The 17,117-nt window shown below is 39.2% G+C and overlaps 2 protein-coding genes across 4 annotated transcripts in view; one reads left to right on the forward strand and one right to left on the reverse strand.

The window, feature by feature from the left end:
* Positions 1 to 17,117, forward strand: part of mrpl11 (mitochondrial ribosomal protein L11) — a 33,578-nt gene that overhangs the window by 7,943 nt on the left and 8,518 nt on the right. The window contains exon 2 of the mRNA XM_079631710.1: positions 258 to 426. Within this exon, the coding sequence (XP_079487836.1) occupies positions 304 to 426 (123 nt within the window). The 5' untranslated portion in view covers positions 258 to 303. The remainder of the gene's footprint in view (positions 1 to 257; positions 427 to 17,117) is intronic.
* tmem265 (transmembrane protein 265) lies at positions 4,376 to 9,970 on the reverse strand. 3 transcript variants are annotated; one of them, XM_079631709.1, is made up of 2 exons: positions 9,291 to 9,943; positions 4,376 to 5,868 (listed from the first exon to the last, which is right to left on the reverse strand). In XM_079631709.1, exon 2 carries the CDS (start codon positions 5,865 to 5,867, stop codon positions 4,821 to 4,823), a length of 1,047 nt encoding a protein of 348 aa, XP_079487835.1. In that variant the 5' UTR covers position 5,868; positions 9,291 to 9,943; the 3' UTR covers positions 4,376 to 4,820. The 3 variants fall into 3 exon arrangements, with proteins under 3 accessions (XP_079487835.1, XP_079487834.1, XP_079487833.1); XM_079631708.1 differs by having other exon boundaries at positions 4,469 to 5,868; positions 9,853 to 9,970; XM_079631707.1 differs by lacking the exon at positions 9,291 to 9,943 and adding an exon at positions 8,828 to 8,875 and having other exon boundaries at positions 4,690 to 5,868.

Consider the following 17,117-nt stretch of genomic DNA (forward strand, 5'->3'; position numbering starts at 1 on the left):
AGAAGCTCCTCGAGTGCACGACGCACACGTGCTTTTATCCCTTATCTTTGAAGGTCCTGAGGTTTCATAGCACTTCGTCTCGCGACTGTCTTCACATACAGCATCTCGAGATAAGGCCTCTGTGCACTCCTGGGAGAGCTTTTATGGATCATAGAGCTTTTGTGTGACTCACTTTTCAACCTCTGGACATGTATTGATTTTTTTGTGTTGAATTTTTAATGAATTAAGGAGACCTCAATAATTACCTTTCCCAACAGGCAAAGGGGACGGACAGACGAGTGGCGGGCCAGACACATAGACAATATGTCCAAGATATCTAAAGCGGCCAAGGCAGTGAAAAAGTTGGATGCTGGAAGCGTCATCAGAGCGATTGTAAGGTCTGGACAGGCAACTCCTGGGCCTCCCCTGGGCCCCATTCTGGGACAGGTAAGCTTTTAGAGTTTTCAGCATCGATTTCATTTTCACTTCATTATTTTATTCTTTATTGTTTTTATGCAGTAATTTTCAACCAGGGGCTGAGACTCACTATAGAGCACCTAAGCAAAGTTCCAAGGGGGGGAAATTTCACAAAAAGACAAAACGGATTAAAATCCGCTAAAGCAAATAAAAATAAAACATATTTATTTTTTAATTCACCCCCTCAAAAACAGTTTTTTTTTCTTTTCTTTGAGTAACCATGGTTCTCACTGGCTGGAAAAACTGAACTATACGAGACAGTCTAATTCAGGGTTATACTTGAATTTGACTTTTTAAAATTGAAGTCCTGGAAAACCCTTGAAAACAGCCATATTTATGTAAAGGTACTTGAAAAGCGCTTGAAGTATATGGACAGACAATTTTTGTGAAATTAGTGAAACTCCATTTTCATTTTTATGATGAATATAATTTTTTTGTAGTTATGCCAATCTTTAATATATTTTATCATTTACTTACCCTCAAGTTGTATAAGTTTTTTTTATCGGTTTACACAGAAAATGATGTTTTGAAGAATGCTAATAATCAAACAGTTGACAGTAGCCAATGATTTCCACAGTATGCCAGTCAATGGCTACTGTCAACTGTTTGGTTACCAACATTCTTCTGTGTTAAACACAGGTTTGCAACACCTTAAGGGTGAGTAAATGATGACAGAAGTTCCTTTTTTTTTTAGAACTATCTATCCCTTTAATCTTTATCCAGTAAATCGTGAATAACTGGACAAAGCCATGTGAATTATTGGTTAAAAAGAATGGGAACCCTGAAGAACATAGAGTGCTCCAGGGGTGATTTTTGTAGACCAAAACCAGGAACCAGTTTGCATTTTTTAGCACATCCGGTTACATCGTCTTGAAGTTCATGTTTTTCTTTGATTAAATGCCTGAAATAAGGCAAGTGGTTAACACAAGCTCAAGATAGTTTAATTCACGTGTTGTTCTACAACATAAAATACATCAGAAATACTCTTGTGATGCAAAAAAGGTGGTTACTGAAAAAGTTGTCGAAGCTTAATGATAGTGATGCTGAAGTCGTGTGACTGTGGTATAGTTCACTTCATTTATAACCTGTTTAGCTTTTTACTTCTGGAAAATGTATTTAAGCTTTGTTACTCATAAAAGTTTTGTTCATTCGTGAAGATTATCATGATGAACAAATCATGTATATTTGAATTCGTTATGAATTAATTCATTCAGTCATTCATATATGAATTAATTCATTCAGTCATTCATATATGAATTCATTCATTCAGTCATTCATATGAATGACTGTTGCTGGTTACAGAGGTTATTTTCTGCAATAATCCAAAAGCCAATGGAAAAATCTCATCGTGTTTTTGTTGAGGGAACAAGGGTAATGCCAACTACCGGGTTGGCCGATAAAAAAAAACCCCACAGCTTTCACAGCTTTGACCATTTCAAGTTCTGTCGTTTTCTGCAGTAGTTGAATGTTCAGAACGAAAATCTGATTTTATATATTTTACCACGTCTTTTTCACAGAGATCTGATGTTTCTCTAAAGGTTTTTTTGTTTTTTTCTCCACCGCATAGGGACTGTCATTTAGCCCGAAGTTCACACAGGATTACCTCTGCTCTCACATGTGAAGCACATTCATAACTAACAAGCTAATTACAGCTGTAATGATGTCATTACAGTCCCTTGCCCATCATGATGATAATAAATGAGACACATTTTCTTCTGCCAGTGCAAGTCAACCTGGCCTCCAGAGTGATCTTGCCTTCTGAAGAAAGCTGTTGTGAACTAAATATAAGGTGTAATGAGCATCAGTCAAGCAAAGCAGCACCATATGTCCGTGAAACACGCACAGTCGTGTTTGTGCATGTGTCTACACGTGCTCTTGTCAGCTCTGTTTGAGCTCTGCCATCTTTGGCTCTACTTTTATGTGTATTAAACTGTAAATAAATTGCAGCCAGCAGGCCTTCAGCTTACAGCTCTGGCCCTTTAATCTTTTCGCTTTCTCCCTTCTTCGTTTTTTCTCTCGTCTGCCTAACCATCCCTGACAGGGTAAGCGCATAGAGGTAGGCTGCCTGTCGGCCGGGGGGCAAATTTAAACAAACGAGAGAAATAAAAGAGGGAGTTCTGGAGGAGAGGGGGGGAAACTGACAGCTTCTGTGGAGGAGAGTAATTACAGTCCAGGGAGAAATTAACTCAGCCGGATGGAGGAGAGAAACAGGGACGGAATAAAAGAGGGGCGTGCAAGACAATAGTTCAAGTGTTTATGGTGAGATCAAGCACACCAACCCTGTGAGGGAAATTGGTGAATTTGTGAATCACGTCCACATCACATTTCACTCCATAATTAAAAGGAAATCTTTATATTTATGCACCATGCTATATTTTGCATTAAGACATTATTTTCATTACAATTAGAGGAATATTTCACCTGCAAATTATTAACTCTTTATTCCCGTCCATCCAGCCATCCGATTTGCATTTCAAATGAATGCTATTCTTTTGAACTTTCTATTCATCAAAGAATCCTGGAAAAAGTATCAGTTTCCACAAAAATGTTAAGCAGCTGAACTGGTTTCCACGCTAATAAAAAATAAATGTTTCTTGAGCACCAAATCAGCATATTAGAATGATTTCGAAAAGATCACATGACACTGAAAATTCAGCTTTTCCATCACCATAATACATTTTCAAATATTTTAAACCAGATAAAACACAATATTACTGGTTTAAAAAACAGATTTTAGAATGGTTGTATTGCTTTTAGCTGTAGAGTTTTATTGTATTTTGCTATACAGAATTTAGAGAATGTTGTAATGTGCTAAAAATAATGCCAATTCAAAATGCAAAAGAAAGTTAATTCATTACGCAAACTACTTATTTTTTTCTTTTGATTTTGGGGTGAAATATGACACCATTTTACTCTAATAATGAACATGTGCATGTGTCTGACCTGCTAGTTCTGTTCTTTTCACTGATTTTTCTTCATTACTGGCAAGCTGAACTGTTACAGTGAACATAACATGGAGGGTGTGCATTTGAAATGAAGAGAGAGAGTGAGAGATGAAAGGCTGAGAAATGGCATTCTGGTCTGGTTCATATGTCTGATATACCTCTGAAGCTAAATCAGCTTCAAGTTGAACTGCTCTCAGTAATGCAATTAATTTATAGCTAGGCTTATTTTTAGCATTTGTCATGCAAGTTTGTCCCCTTTTGCGTTCAGTAAATATTCTGTGTAAATCATGAAGTGCGGTATAAGCTCTTAGCTCTTTGAAAAATTAGTCCCATTTCAATTAATATGAGTAATAACGGTTTATTAGAGCAAGGGTGGGGGGATTGTAGAGGGCTTCAGAGGCTGCAGATGGAGAGTGAATAATGCCCAACCCCCCATCATCATAATCCGCACCAGGGTTCATTCTCTATCACCACATCAGAATGTCTTTCCCTAACATCATACTCCTATGTACAGATCTGTCATTGGTAACCACAATGGGAAAGATGCTTCAGTTCATGCTGTGGTAACTATGATACATTTAAAGGTGGAGATTGGTGAGCTCTCGCTGTCCATTCTGTGTACACATGTCTGGTGCTGCACACAGAAGGGTCTAAGTCTGAGACAACACGGAAACTGGGATTCAATAATCTGAAAATAAACAAAGTTTTAGGATTTTGAAAGATTGGTGACATTTCATTTTGTGCTGGAGTAATGTGCTGCTTTTGCACAAACTACTGGAGTTCATGCAGTCACTAAATCAAAAGAAGGATACAAATAATTAAAAATTAATGTAATGTTTTTAAGTCAACTTTTGGCCTGAACTTGCTATGCTAATAATATAATTTGTAATGGCAATTTTGTTAAAGTATAAAAATTCAAAATAGAAGCATTTTCACTAGTAGTCTCAGACATTTGGATTCCACTGTATGTAATTGTGTGGAAAGTTTTACTGTTTTAAGTGATTTACAGATACTTTGTCAGACCAACAAGACAGGTCTAGCTGCATCTGAATGGTAGAGGCAGGTGTGTATTAAACATTTTATTACAGAGTGGAATATTAACAGTGGTCATGCTTCACAGTACATGGTTTAATTCAAGTCCTTGATGAAAAATAAACAAGAGTAACAATATTAATTGTAGCTCTTTAAAGAAGGCACTTAATTAAAACAGCTCCAGGCTCATTATCATTTTGTCTGGGAGCTTCACACCACAGTAGGCTACTCGTGTTTGGCTTTACAAATCATCAGTTGTTCAAACTACAAAGTGTGCTAATACGATAAGTTATCTCTGCTAATCTTGTGAAAAGCACAGAGACTCCAGGGATGGTTATGTGCCCATAAATTCCAGTTGCTGGCAGATTCAGGGCTTTTCCGTGACCTCTAGAGCTCGTGGGAAATGTAAGCCGGTCCCAGAGAGGTCTCGGTGGGGTCCAGGCTGACGTGAGAGAGCGAGTGGCTGTGTCCGTGAGTGCGTGAAAGCGTGTGGTAGCGCGTGGAGGACGGCACTGGAGTTGTGCACTCTTGCTCCTGCTCCGTGGCTTGTTCCGACACCACACCTCGAGTCTGGTTTCCAGTTCCTGTGGCGGCTCCTGTTCCCTGCATCCCTCTGCTGCCCTTTCTGTGCCTCTCCCAGGCGGAGCTCAGCTTTACTGCAAGAGCCAGCAGGTTTTTCCCCAGGAACACCGTGGACACCCGTGGGTCCCTGTACCACAGCATCCCCACCCCTCTGGGCACGAGAGTGAACACATTAATGGTCACCAGACTGAGCCACGGATAGATAGCCTCCTTTCGTGCCGCCTGCAGCCCAGGCAGCGCAGTGGCACCCAGCTCTGTGAGCGACACGCACGGCAGTAACAGCAACAGCACGTAACAGTAAAAGAACACTATACCCTCAACCCAAAGAGGAACCCCTACGCTGCCCTGCACCTCCCACAGCCCAGCTTGCAGATCCAACACATCAAGCAAGTCGACCACCACCCACAGAAGCCGGCTGCGCACCTCCTGCTTCCTACGGAGGGGAGTCATATAATCGGCTCCTGTCAGGATGAGGAAAAGCGAGGGCAGGCACACAGAAAGTAAAAGAGTCAGAGTCTTACGGGCGAGAGGATCCGGGGGTCGTCTCTCCTGTCTGTAATTCTGACACACAAAGAAAAGCTTCAGCTGCAGCAGCGAGAGGAAAAGGAACCAGAGAGCATTGGCGAAGCCCCGACGGGGAGAGCGAGCCTCCGCAACCACACCGGCAGAAACAAAGCGGAGCGCCAGAAGGAAACACAGGTCACCGAGTGCGACGGCAACACAAGGCCATACTGCAGGACGGGCTCCGCTTCGAGGTCCCAGCATGCTCTGCTCCAGCAGGTAGAGGTCGACCACGGCCATCGTGCTCACTGTCACCAGAGTAGACACGCACACCTGGGGCGAGGGCAACATGCTTGAAGTAGAAGGAGAAACAAGGACATAGTCAGACTCTGATGGCTCATTAAGGAAAGAGATGAGGACGGTTTTAGAGGTTATATCATTCATTTCCTGATAAGGACATGAGCTGCATGATTATGTGCTATTACAAGACCGGAATATACAGAAAAATGTGCAATTTCTGAGTGAATTAGCCATAAATCTTCAAAGCCTTTGATGCACATGTTCGTAATACTTTAAGGCTGAACAGTCTTTTTTTTTATAGGCTGAGCAAATTGTATGATTTTCTACAATGTGCCGGTCAACAATAGACTATTCACACTCTCCCTCGATACCTCCTCATTGTTTAGCAACGTATAAATGGGAGAGTTTTTTATCAAAGGTAGTTGCTGAATGTCTGTACTGAAGGTCTTTCTTGACAAATGTAGTTTGCAATCCTTTTTTTACGATTTTACGATCCATGGCATTTCAAAGGCTTGTTTAGTTTACAAAGCTGGTGACATTGACAGGATTAGTAAGATGAGGTTTGTGGCAGTGCTGAGTATAAGCTTTTGCTTGTTTGAGACAGGGCTTTATGGTGGTCAGGGTCTTTTTTTCATTACTTCAAAAACACCAACAAACAAGCACATCTTTCTGCTTTCAATCTAATGTATTTTTCCCAATTGATGCCTTGAATATAATAGAATATGCCAGAATCTCTTTTTTTTTGTATCTTTCTAAATCTGATTTCTTAACTCATGAAACTTTGGAAGTGTCCCAGTTAATTGCATAGTATATAGCATTCATGTCAACTCTTGTTCCCTTATTAATTAATTATATTGAAGGGAACCAAGGCACACTTTCAAAGTTTCTTTTCCTCGTGGGTTGCTTTCCATGGTGGTTTTGTCACATATTGCGGTATTTAATGGTCTTTGGTTTCAGTATGAAGCATGACATGATCAAGTCTGATTCTCTGGCTCGTTTTCTTTGGCCTTTCAAGTGCATTGGCCACCTGCAAAATGGCGACACTCAATCTTAATACTGTCTGAAAGGTGTTGTCATAACACTGCATACTGATGTGAATTTTATTCATGTTTCCTACAGCCATATTTCAGCAACAGACAGTGTAAAACTGTGGTATTGATTAATGTAGAGAAATGATTGTGGGCTTTATGGTGAAATCGAATGCAGGCCTTCTCAGCCGAATGAACTGAATGTCCGATGCACTATAGCCATCTACTAACCATTTGTGTCTGGTGTGGAATGTCAACACCTCAGATAGATTAAAATAATTATTTAAGATTATTTAAAATAAGAAAGTCATTACTGTGGAGGAAGGTGTCAACAGGGTTATGGAAATACAGGGTTTCAACATTTTGTTTTATTGGATTTTTCTTAAATGTTATGACTACATAAAATAATAGTTTACATAAAAAAATGGTTTGGAATGGCAAGAGGGAGAGTAAATGATGACATAATTGTTTTGGGTGAACTATCCAATCAAAACTCTTGCAACTTTTAAAGACCATTAGGTATACATGTGGATACATGGGCAAAAAGTGTTAAATCTTGAGGTGAAATGGAAATTGAATGGGGCGATAGAGGGACAGAGAGAGCAAGATGGTGATTCATTCCCTTGGCTTTTTACAGACCTAATAAAGTGTTACGGCATGATGGTAATGGTTCATAAATAAGCTCAGGGAAATTAAGAAGGAAAGAGTGACGAGTATAACACAAAAAGCACAGGCGACCTGCTCTAGAAAAAAGGAGATGTTGTGTTGGAGAAATGTTGATGAGAATGTGAATGGAAATATATTCATAGCTTGGGAACTGTAGAAATTAAACGCATTAAGTGTGCAGGAAATGAAGGGAGTATGTTGGTAAATGACCTATAATGATTAATCTTCTGTGAGCTCTGTGGAATGAAAATGGAGTGTGCGTCACTAATATCTGATTTTGACTGCAGATCTTATTTTGTATATCTGTTACTGATTTTCTGCTTTGGAATTCAATTGAATCCAATAATCTCAGACTGAGTGTTGAATTTAGGAGAAGCCACATGCTCCTGAAGAAAAATGCTTCAGCACAGGACACATCTTTCTTTTTCAATCAGAAAAATGATAGAAGATAGTTATTTTTGGATGAAAAAGGAATTGAAACCCAGAAGGCTTGCCTGCAGGTGCAGAGCTTATCTTTTGACTCCACTGTCAGCACATAATTCATCAGGTTATCAAGTCAGTTGGATGATACTGTTTTTTTTTTTTTCAAGCACATCAATAAAGACTAGACTTCAGTACTGACAGCCAATCCTTAACTATAAGTAATTGCTTAAGGCCACAGGTTACAGGGTATAATTTCATGCAGTTTTGCTTTGTACAAATGTGTGCTTTGATCTGCACTTTTATTTAGTAGGCTACGTCAACAAAATATGTGCGATTTGATATTTTTTTGTTAAAGCAATAGTGGTCAATTGATCATATTTAATATGTATTATGTTGTAATCAAATGATCATGGAATTGTCTAAAAGCAGAATCATTTCATGTGTTATCGTAAACTTAAAAATAACCTATCGATCATTTGCAAATATAATTATTTGAATCTCAGTTGTTTTTAAAGTGATGTCACAAAAAAATAAAAATAATAATAATAATAATTTTTTTAAATAGTAAGCAAACAGTTGTTTGCCTTAGGCTACTTATAAAAAAAACAGAGACATTTCTCACAATATCTTATTTTGTGTTCTATGGGTGAAAAAAAAGTGAATGATATAGGGTGAAAAAAATTTGACCGAATTTTGAACTATGTCTATAATGTTTTATAGAGGATAATAAGTAATGTAATGAAGTAATGTACGATGACGTGTGGAGAAATGTAAAAGCTTCTCATAATTAACACTCTTAAGTGATGGTCATTATTAATGGTCTAGGTTAAATATAGTGTGATGAATATTGTAAATGTGTAATTGCTGTGTGCAAGTGCCCATAATCGCATCTACCTCTCATTCTTGGAGATGCTCTCTGCTGGACTCATGCCACATGCCCTCATTTACGAGTAAACGACTGAAAATGTTCGTCGGTAATGTGCCATTGAATCATTCCCACACAGAGAATATCATCACAGTGAGAGCATCAGTGTTCGCGAAATAAATGGCATCATCTGTCTTGATGCTTGTAAGTGTCGAGCTACTGCTGCCTGCTACTACTGCAGTACACGTGTGATCAGCAGACCTGTGCCACTTCAATATATCACCATATTGCGACAGGTGTCATTGCATTAGGATACACATCCGAATTGGCAAGGTGTCAATTTCACCAGTGAGCTCGTTCAGCGGCGAAACGGTGACATCTAAAATATTTGAACTTTTTGGACTTGAAGGCTGCATGAATAATTGAATATCAAGTTGCAAGACAGCTCAACTTCACGTAAGCAGGAATGGATGAAGTAGAGAGTGTATTTACCCCACAGCATGAAGACTTCACAGAGCAGTCTCAATCTAATGACCAGCGCAAACCTGCAGGCATCGAGACGATATTATCTGAATCCAGTGTCCGAAATCGCGCCGTTCGTCCAGTAATGTCACTGTACTGCTTCTCAACACAACTAAACGTGGAAAATAATCCAGAGAAGTCAACCACGTAAGGCTCTAAGGCTACATTGTCCATAATATAAGCCCCGACGTGTAGTTTATTCGGGCGAAGTGATGAGGAAAGCAAGCCTTTCTGCCTCCTGACTTTCTTTGTCGCAAAACCCTTATATAATCGGCATGGGGTCTATTCCGTTATCTCGACTCGAGCAGGCTCCTTCCCGGTCCATAAAGACTCTCAGGCGGCTGCGATGAAGCTTTTTGCGGGCTGAGCAGTAGAAGTCGGTCAGAAGTGCGTTACTAACTGCTGACTCTGTCACTGAAGCCGTTTTTCCGAGTGCCTCGACGTCGTCTTCATACTTCACTAACGAAAGGGCGCGAAAGAACGCGTCGCGAGACAGTTTATGATTGCAGTGTGTCATTTGTAGGCAGCTTACGTGCACTTGCACCCCTCCCTCCGATCGCTCTCCAACTCTAACGCTAGTTGCTTCTCTCTGAGCCTCTTGGATTTCACTTCAGATAGCAGGCGGGGATATTTGAATGGCCTCGTGCTTATTGCGAGTCACCATCCGGATGGGTCCGTGCTGCTAATTACCGCTGCTAGTGCAATCATTGCTATGATAATTACATTGTTCTAGCCTGGAGGAGAAAACAACACCCCCGATGTCCCTGCTGTTAGTGACGAATGATTGTGTGGTGTGAGATGAACTAGAAGGTGCTTTCAGATTGGTTAGGCTATTTGTCATTTAACAAATAGGCTACTCATAAAAAAAAAAGATATAGCCTGCCTAACTAGAATAATAACTAATTGCAAGGACAGTCCCCTGGTTAAATGCCTGACTGAAGACGGGTGACTGTGTTCATGCATTGCATAGATTGCAAATGAGCTGCAGTCTTTTATTGTAAGCAAGATCATTAAAGGTGCACTCAGTATTTTCTTGAATCTTACGTTTTTTGAGGGATGAATTGGCCTACATTTAAAAAATGTAGGAAAAAAAATCATGTAGCCTACATTTATGTCAGCGTAAAACCTGATTTAATAAATAAATAAAAGCTGATTTATTTTTTGGTCTCGAAGACCTATACTCCCCTGCTAGTTAGGATTGTCAATTGAGTCCCTTTAAAATGAGCAAAAATGTTGTATTGTACCTGCCTGAGATATTAACAGGGAATCAATGCTTATGTTTTAAGAAAAAAAAAAAAAAAACATTTTGTCAGTATCCTGTGTGTCTTCATGGGTGCAATTAAGTCCCAAATACCACCCACGCCTAGAAATGTTTGAACTTTTTTGCAACTTTAGGGGCCAATTATGAGAGAGAGTATTTGTTCCCTGAAGAGACGCTGATCTGTTTGGTCCTGAATGGAACAAGTTTTTCGATGTATCTGTCTGCCAATTCCTGTGAGCCGAACAATCATAATTCTTGACATATCACACCCTAAACATGGCTTCCCAAATAAGACAGTTGTTAGAAATAATGAATACTTCAGGGGGGGCTGAAAAAATATGAAAAGCTTAAAAATGAAACAAGCTGTGAACATAATGTTTGCTATAACAACAGCGCTTTCTGATTTGACATGCACTGACTCCATTGGAAAAAAATACACATCAGTCTATTTTATTCATGTAGAAAAAGGAGGAAACCGAGGAGGAAACTTATTAATAAGTTTGGTATATGCTCTTGCATGATCAGAGCACCAGTGTGACTGGAGATTGAGCTGAATCTCATTATCTGTTAAATTTCTTCCACAACTGCTCTGACAGGACAGTTTCCACTCTCTTTATTGAAATCAAAGGTTGAATCTTTTCTTCACAATGTGCACCTTATCTATTCGTGAGGGGTCATCTTGGAGTTTTAATCAGCCAGATGGGAAAGAAAGGCATAGAAGGCAAAGTCATCTTTCTTGTCACAGTCCGCTATATGCACCACTGGTTTCCAGACATTTTCCATTCCTTGCCTTCAATATTTTTTTTTGCCTTTGTTATAGCTCCACCCACTACTCCACTCTATCTCTCCATCTCTATCGCCTCCTCTCTCGCTCGCTCTTTCCCTTTTAGTCCCCGTGGGGCTGAAGTGCTTGAAGGTCACTCTGATCTGGCTAGATTTCAGCACGGAGGGAGTGAGAGAGGCGGAGAAAACGAGACAACAAAAGTCCAGCAGTGCGCAGTCAACACTTCCGCCCCCATAAAGTTGGTAAAGACTTCAAAAAATGCCTTTTGGAAATGTTGCGGGCCTGATTGGTGCCCCAGGTGTGCACTGGCAGAAGCTTGTCCCAAGACATTCCTCGCTGCATCCATCTGCCACGCATTAGAGCACTTAGCTGACACCACACATGCTCCAGCCACAGCAAAACAATCTGTCTTACTGACTGGAAGATTCGCAATGAGCGCACAGCTCAGTGCTGTTTTTGATCATAAATCCGCACCTTAACTTCCCGCTTTAATGTCTGGAACTTAAAATAGCTACAAATCTCACTATTAAAACAAACCCTGGCGAACTGATAATGATACTCGGTTAATTATCCGTCTTCCTTATTAACTGACTGGGATGTTGCAGAGCTCTGATAAGATAAGACATCCTCTGATGCGATGTAATTCTCTGAAGAGTGGGTCTGAGGAATTGAGCTCTTTCCTTTAATAACATATGTTTAATGAAATCTTTTCACACTCGCTGATTTCCATCAGACTTTGGACATTGGCACAGATACGGCTCCCTCAAAGCATTTATTGTCCTTTTTAACTTTTTTTATGCCACATAGCCTCATGCTGTGTCTCAGACCTTCACCGTGCATTTTATTATCTGTAAATAAATCTGTTCTGCTTTAATAAACTGATTTCAAGTCAACAATCCGCCATATTCAAGGACGGAGTGGTTCACCAGCGAGGCTGCACACTCATTTAGAGGCCCAACATGTTATTTTTGCTTCCAACTGAAGTAGGTATAGCTATCAATATTGGCTGTAAAAATGCACCGTAAAATTGACCCGAAAATAATGTGTCCCCAGTAGCACGTCTCGCCCTGTGGCATTCGCTTTGAACCATTAATCATCACTGCATATACTTAAAAAGAGAGTGATGTGTTTTTAAATGTGAGTGAAGTTGCAGGGGAATTTGGGATGATCAAAGATAAAGCCATTAGCCATTCTGACAAACTTTTATGTTAGCGTTCCACAATGTCTGATGCAAACATTCTGTGAGCGCTCGTGGATCAAGCAAATGGCTAATAATTCTCTGTGCTCCCACAAATAGGACCCTTCCCTGTACTAGGCCTTGTCCATTCCTCTTCTGAAGTCTCCAACTACCAGACGGGCCCGAGCGGTTGGAGGGTATGAGGCTAATCAGCTGTATGACGCCCTTATGAGGAAGAACGTAATAAAATGGGAAGAGTTCAGCACATTAAATTAGGGAAGGGGAACTGGAGTAATTAATTAGAGTGTCTCACACTGCAGAGTTTAATTAACCCCTCGTCCACACCTCCCACCTCACCCCCATCCTTCAGGACGCTGGCGTGGGGAATGAATTGCCCGTCCTTGGGTGCCAGGGGCAATTAATCCTGCCTGCTGCCCTGAGACCACGTCCCCTGTCGTGCTTGTGTACACACACCCTTTTTTACACTTCTGTTTCACTCACCGTTACATATCAGTTCACACAAGGAAGGAACATACGGTGCCGTGTCCTCTAAATCTTACACTAAGAGAGCCCTCTGAAAGAAACTGTTGTTACGCTCTCTCGCTCGCTTTAATTCTTCATCTCGCTTTTCTCCATTTTACTCTTTATATCCTTTTGTCCAACCTACAATAATAATTCATTCATCATTCTGTCACCATCTGAGCACTATCATGTTGTTCTGAATCTGAACCTGTATGACTTTCTTTTATCGAACACAAAAGGAGAAATTCTGAGTTAAATTTTTTGACACACAAAGCTATCGGAAGACTGCATGAGACGTAGAATATAACGCACAAGTCGTACAGACACTTTATTGCAGTGTTGTTATTGTGAACTCAAAATAAACTATTAAAAACGTTCATATAAGTTTAAAAGCTTAAATACAATCAAAATATGGCCTGGTTTCACAGACAGGACTAAGATTAAACCAGAATTGGAATGGCACTGAGATATTTTAATATATGTCAGAGCAAGTGGCTTTGAGTTAAAACAGTTCAATCATGCATTTTAGTCCAGGATTAAGCCTTGTCTGTGAAACTTGGCAAATAAATATTATGAACAACGTAAACTTAAAAAAACTTAAATGGAAAATTTGAAATGTTTCTTTGGCAATTAACTGAAATAAAATAAGTTGAAGTACTACATTTACTAAAACTAAAATTGAGATAATTGTAAAGCCAAATGAAAAAAAAAAAATATATATATAATTTTTTTAAACTAATAAACTGAAAATTTACAAATAAAAGCTAATTCAAAATATCAATAAATACTAAAATGGCAGTCGGTATAAATAATACAAAAATAACACTGCTTTAATGATACTTTTATTGTGCTTTTGTGTGATTTTGAAGCTTGAAATCTTCGGTTCCTTTTAATGCTATATGGAAAAAACATGGAAAACTTTTTAGGTGTTTTACAGATTTCACCAAAGTCACACAATGACATTTAGAATGACATAAGGGCGAATAAAGAATAAATTATGACACAATTAAACATTGGTGCTCTATTAAGTGCCTCATTTTGTTGTAATTATTTTTTTTTATACGTCCCCATCACTGATTAGATCCTTTGTCCAACAGCTTATATCCTCTTAACTGACCCATACAATGTTCTGTTCCTTATATGAAGTGTTAACAATTTAAATTTGCTTAATTTTTTATTCATGCATTTAATTACACAGGTTTTCACTTAGTTGGAAGTCACACTGTCCTCTAATGCCTTCTCCTCAGAGGCTTTGCTGTAAAGTGATTGAACCACTTGAACCCACCACTGTGCTTCTTTTCCTTTTGCTTTTTTTTAATGGAATGAGCTCACAGCCCTCACACATACATTCTTTATTCATGCCGGTCCCCTATGGCTTCTCCATACATCAGCGGTCTGAAGCCTTTCACCCGCTTTTCTCAAATGGACCTCCTGAATGTTAGTATTGATCTTCATTATTTTTCTCATAGGGGACATGACTTGAACATAACACTGTTCTTCTCTGTCCTGCACTAGAAATATACACACATATGTGCAGTATTATTAGAAGCACTTATATATGTGACACTTCAAGCGGTTACTTCAGCTATATGAAACAACGGTTACTTTCCCGGTCTGTTCTCACTCTTTTTGTCATTCATCCATGTCAGCGGCCATCTCGTTAAAAAGAATTGCTGAAGCTGAAAGCTTACGTTATAATAATGAAACCAATGCAAAGTGGGATAACTGATGGAAAGAATTCAAAAAGGAGATGTTTTGTGAATCACAAATACAGTCCGGATGCAGATACCATGCACAACGTATATTAGTCTGGTTAAGTTATTCAGTCTTTTAGAGTTCCCTTCCTTACACAATTCAGGCAGGATTTGTCTTCCGTCGGGACCTCCGCTGTGAATGGCTGCTTTATCCTAGAGAATATTGATATGATAAACTCTTTTAATATTCATCTGATATAATAAATATAGTGCAGTGTCCAAGGTTGGTAGCACGCCTCCATCAAGGTGATGTACTGCAGCCATTTTGTTCTTCGCACTCGTGCTATTATCAGACACTATTGAAAAAAGAGGAGGTTTAATTGGGCCGCTTCACTTCTGGATGATTAGATCTTGGGTTTTAGAGAGCTAGACTGGCAATTTGGCCAGCACTTGAAAGTGAATGTATCTGCCATTAAACCCGAAGCATCTTGGTCATCCGAAGCTTTATTCCGTAAAGATTGCCAGAGCAATCTTCATCTTCGAGCCTTGTCCTTATTTCAACCAACAACAAATTTCCATTTTTATAATGGCCTCACTTATGATATTAAAAACGCTACGTAAAACGCAATTGCTACGGTTTCTTCCATTGTACCGTCTTTGTTTGGCACAGTTTGAATGTCTTGTGTGTCTGCTCAGTACACTGTCAGTACACTTCCATCACATTTCATCCTTGTTGCCTGTCTGCTTCCCCCCATCGTCGGACTACCTCTTTCTCTCAGATCTGTCTGCTATCCTCTGCATGTGTTTGCTTGTTTGAGTTCCTTTTCAGACCAAAAACAAAGACTTTAAAGGGAGTTATAAAGCAGCGGGTGCAAAAACCGGAGTGGAAGCGGTGTGGAATCTCAGTTTGTTCGCCGAAGGGTTTTTGAGGCTCTCCTAACAACCTCGGTTTAATATTAATCCATATTTAATTAGGAGTCACCCACCGCCTTTCTTGTTTACTTAGATGTGTTGTTCTCGCTGAAGTTGGGAGGGCTTGAGGAGATGCTAGTGGGGTTGACATGGGATTACTATTAATAAGCAAGTCAGGAGGGAGATAGGCTGCCTGCCATCCAGGGCTTTTGTTTTTCATTTCATTCGTGTTAAAATTGAAATTGCTGAACAGTAATACCTCTGGAATTGGTGGGGAAATGTTTGCTGTTCTCGCACGGCAGTGTTTGCTTTAACTAATCTGAAAAGATTGCATCAGTATTTATAAGTTAGGATCAAACACCAATGGCATTAAGGAAGTTCTTTGCAAATATACTTTATGCCAAAAAGTCCTGTTTATCTTGGCCTGTATATCACATGGGAGGTAACTTCGACTTTGGCAAAAAGTCTGTTTGTTTTGCAGCTCATTTTGGCCAAGAAGGAAAGGTCTGACTGACATTTAATGTCACCAAACTCAAATAATTATATTTTAACATGCTGTTTGAGGCAGTTTTGTTTATCTGAAATAATTGGCATGGTTGTGCAAAATTCAGAATTCCATTTCACTTTATCTATTTATACAAGCTTTTCTTAGTTAAAAATTCCAGATTTTATTTGAATTTTAATTAATTTTAATTCTGAATGCCACATTGCCCTGGTTGATACCCCAGTAGACTGTAAAAAAAAAAAAAAAAAAAAGGTGAAATCCAGCACTTTTTAAAAGTTTGAGGTCAGTAAGATATTTTTTATTTGTTTTTATTTAGCAAACATGCATTAAACAGATCAAGTGACAGTAAAGGCATTTATAAAGTTAAAAAATATTTCTATTCACTTTCAATTCATCGAAGAATCCTAAAAAAAAAAAAAAAAAAAAAAAGCTATCACCACAAAAATTTGTCACCACAAAATTATTATCCAACAGTGATAATAATAACAAAATGTTTCTTGAGCAGCAAATCAGAACATTAGAATGATTTCTAAAGGATCATGTGACACTGTAGACTGGAGTAATGATGCTGAAAATTCAGCTTTGATCACAGGAATAAATTACATTTGAAAATATATTAAAACAAAAGGAGTTATTTAAAATTGTAATGTTTCACTAGCCTATATTACTGTTTCTTGAACTGAGGTTGATCCGTGGGTTTTGTGTCTAGTTGTAACCAGACTGATAACTGCAATAGCAGCCCTTTCCTATAGATCAGAGTCCGACTGTTAAATAAAGATCTGTATCTACCTCAAGATGAAACAAGTGTGCCAGTCAATGTGGATCCTTTGAAAAGTTCAAGTGCAAGGAAAACTTTCACAACTGTAATAAGATTACAGATTAGCAGCCGCCTCTGCAGTCAACCCACAGAAAACACTCATGCTCTGGTGAAGCCGCTCAGGA

Source organism: Phoxinus phoxinus (assembly GCF_949152265.1).
Source record: "Phoxinus phoxinus genome assembly, chromosome: 12".
NCBI lineage: Eukaryota > Metazoa > Chordata > Actinopteri > Cypriniformes > Leuciscidae > Phoxinus > Phoxinus phoxinus.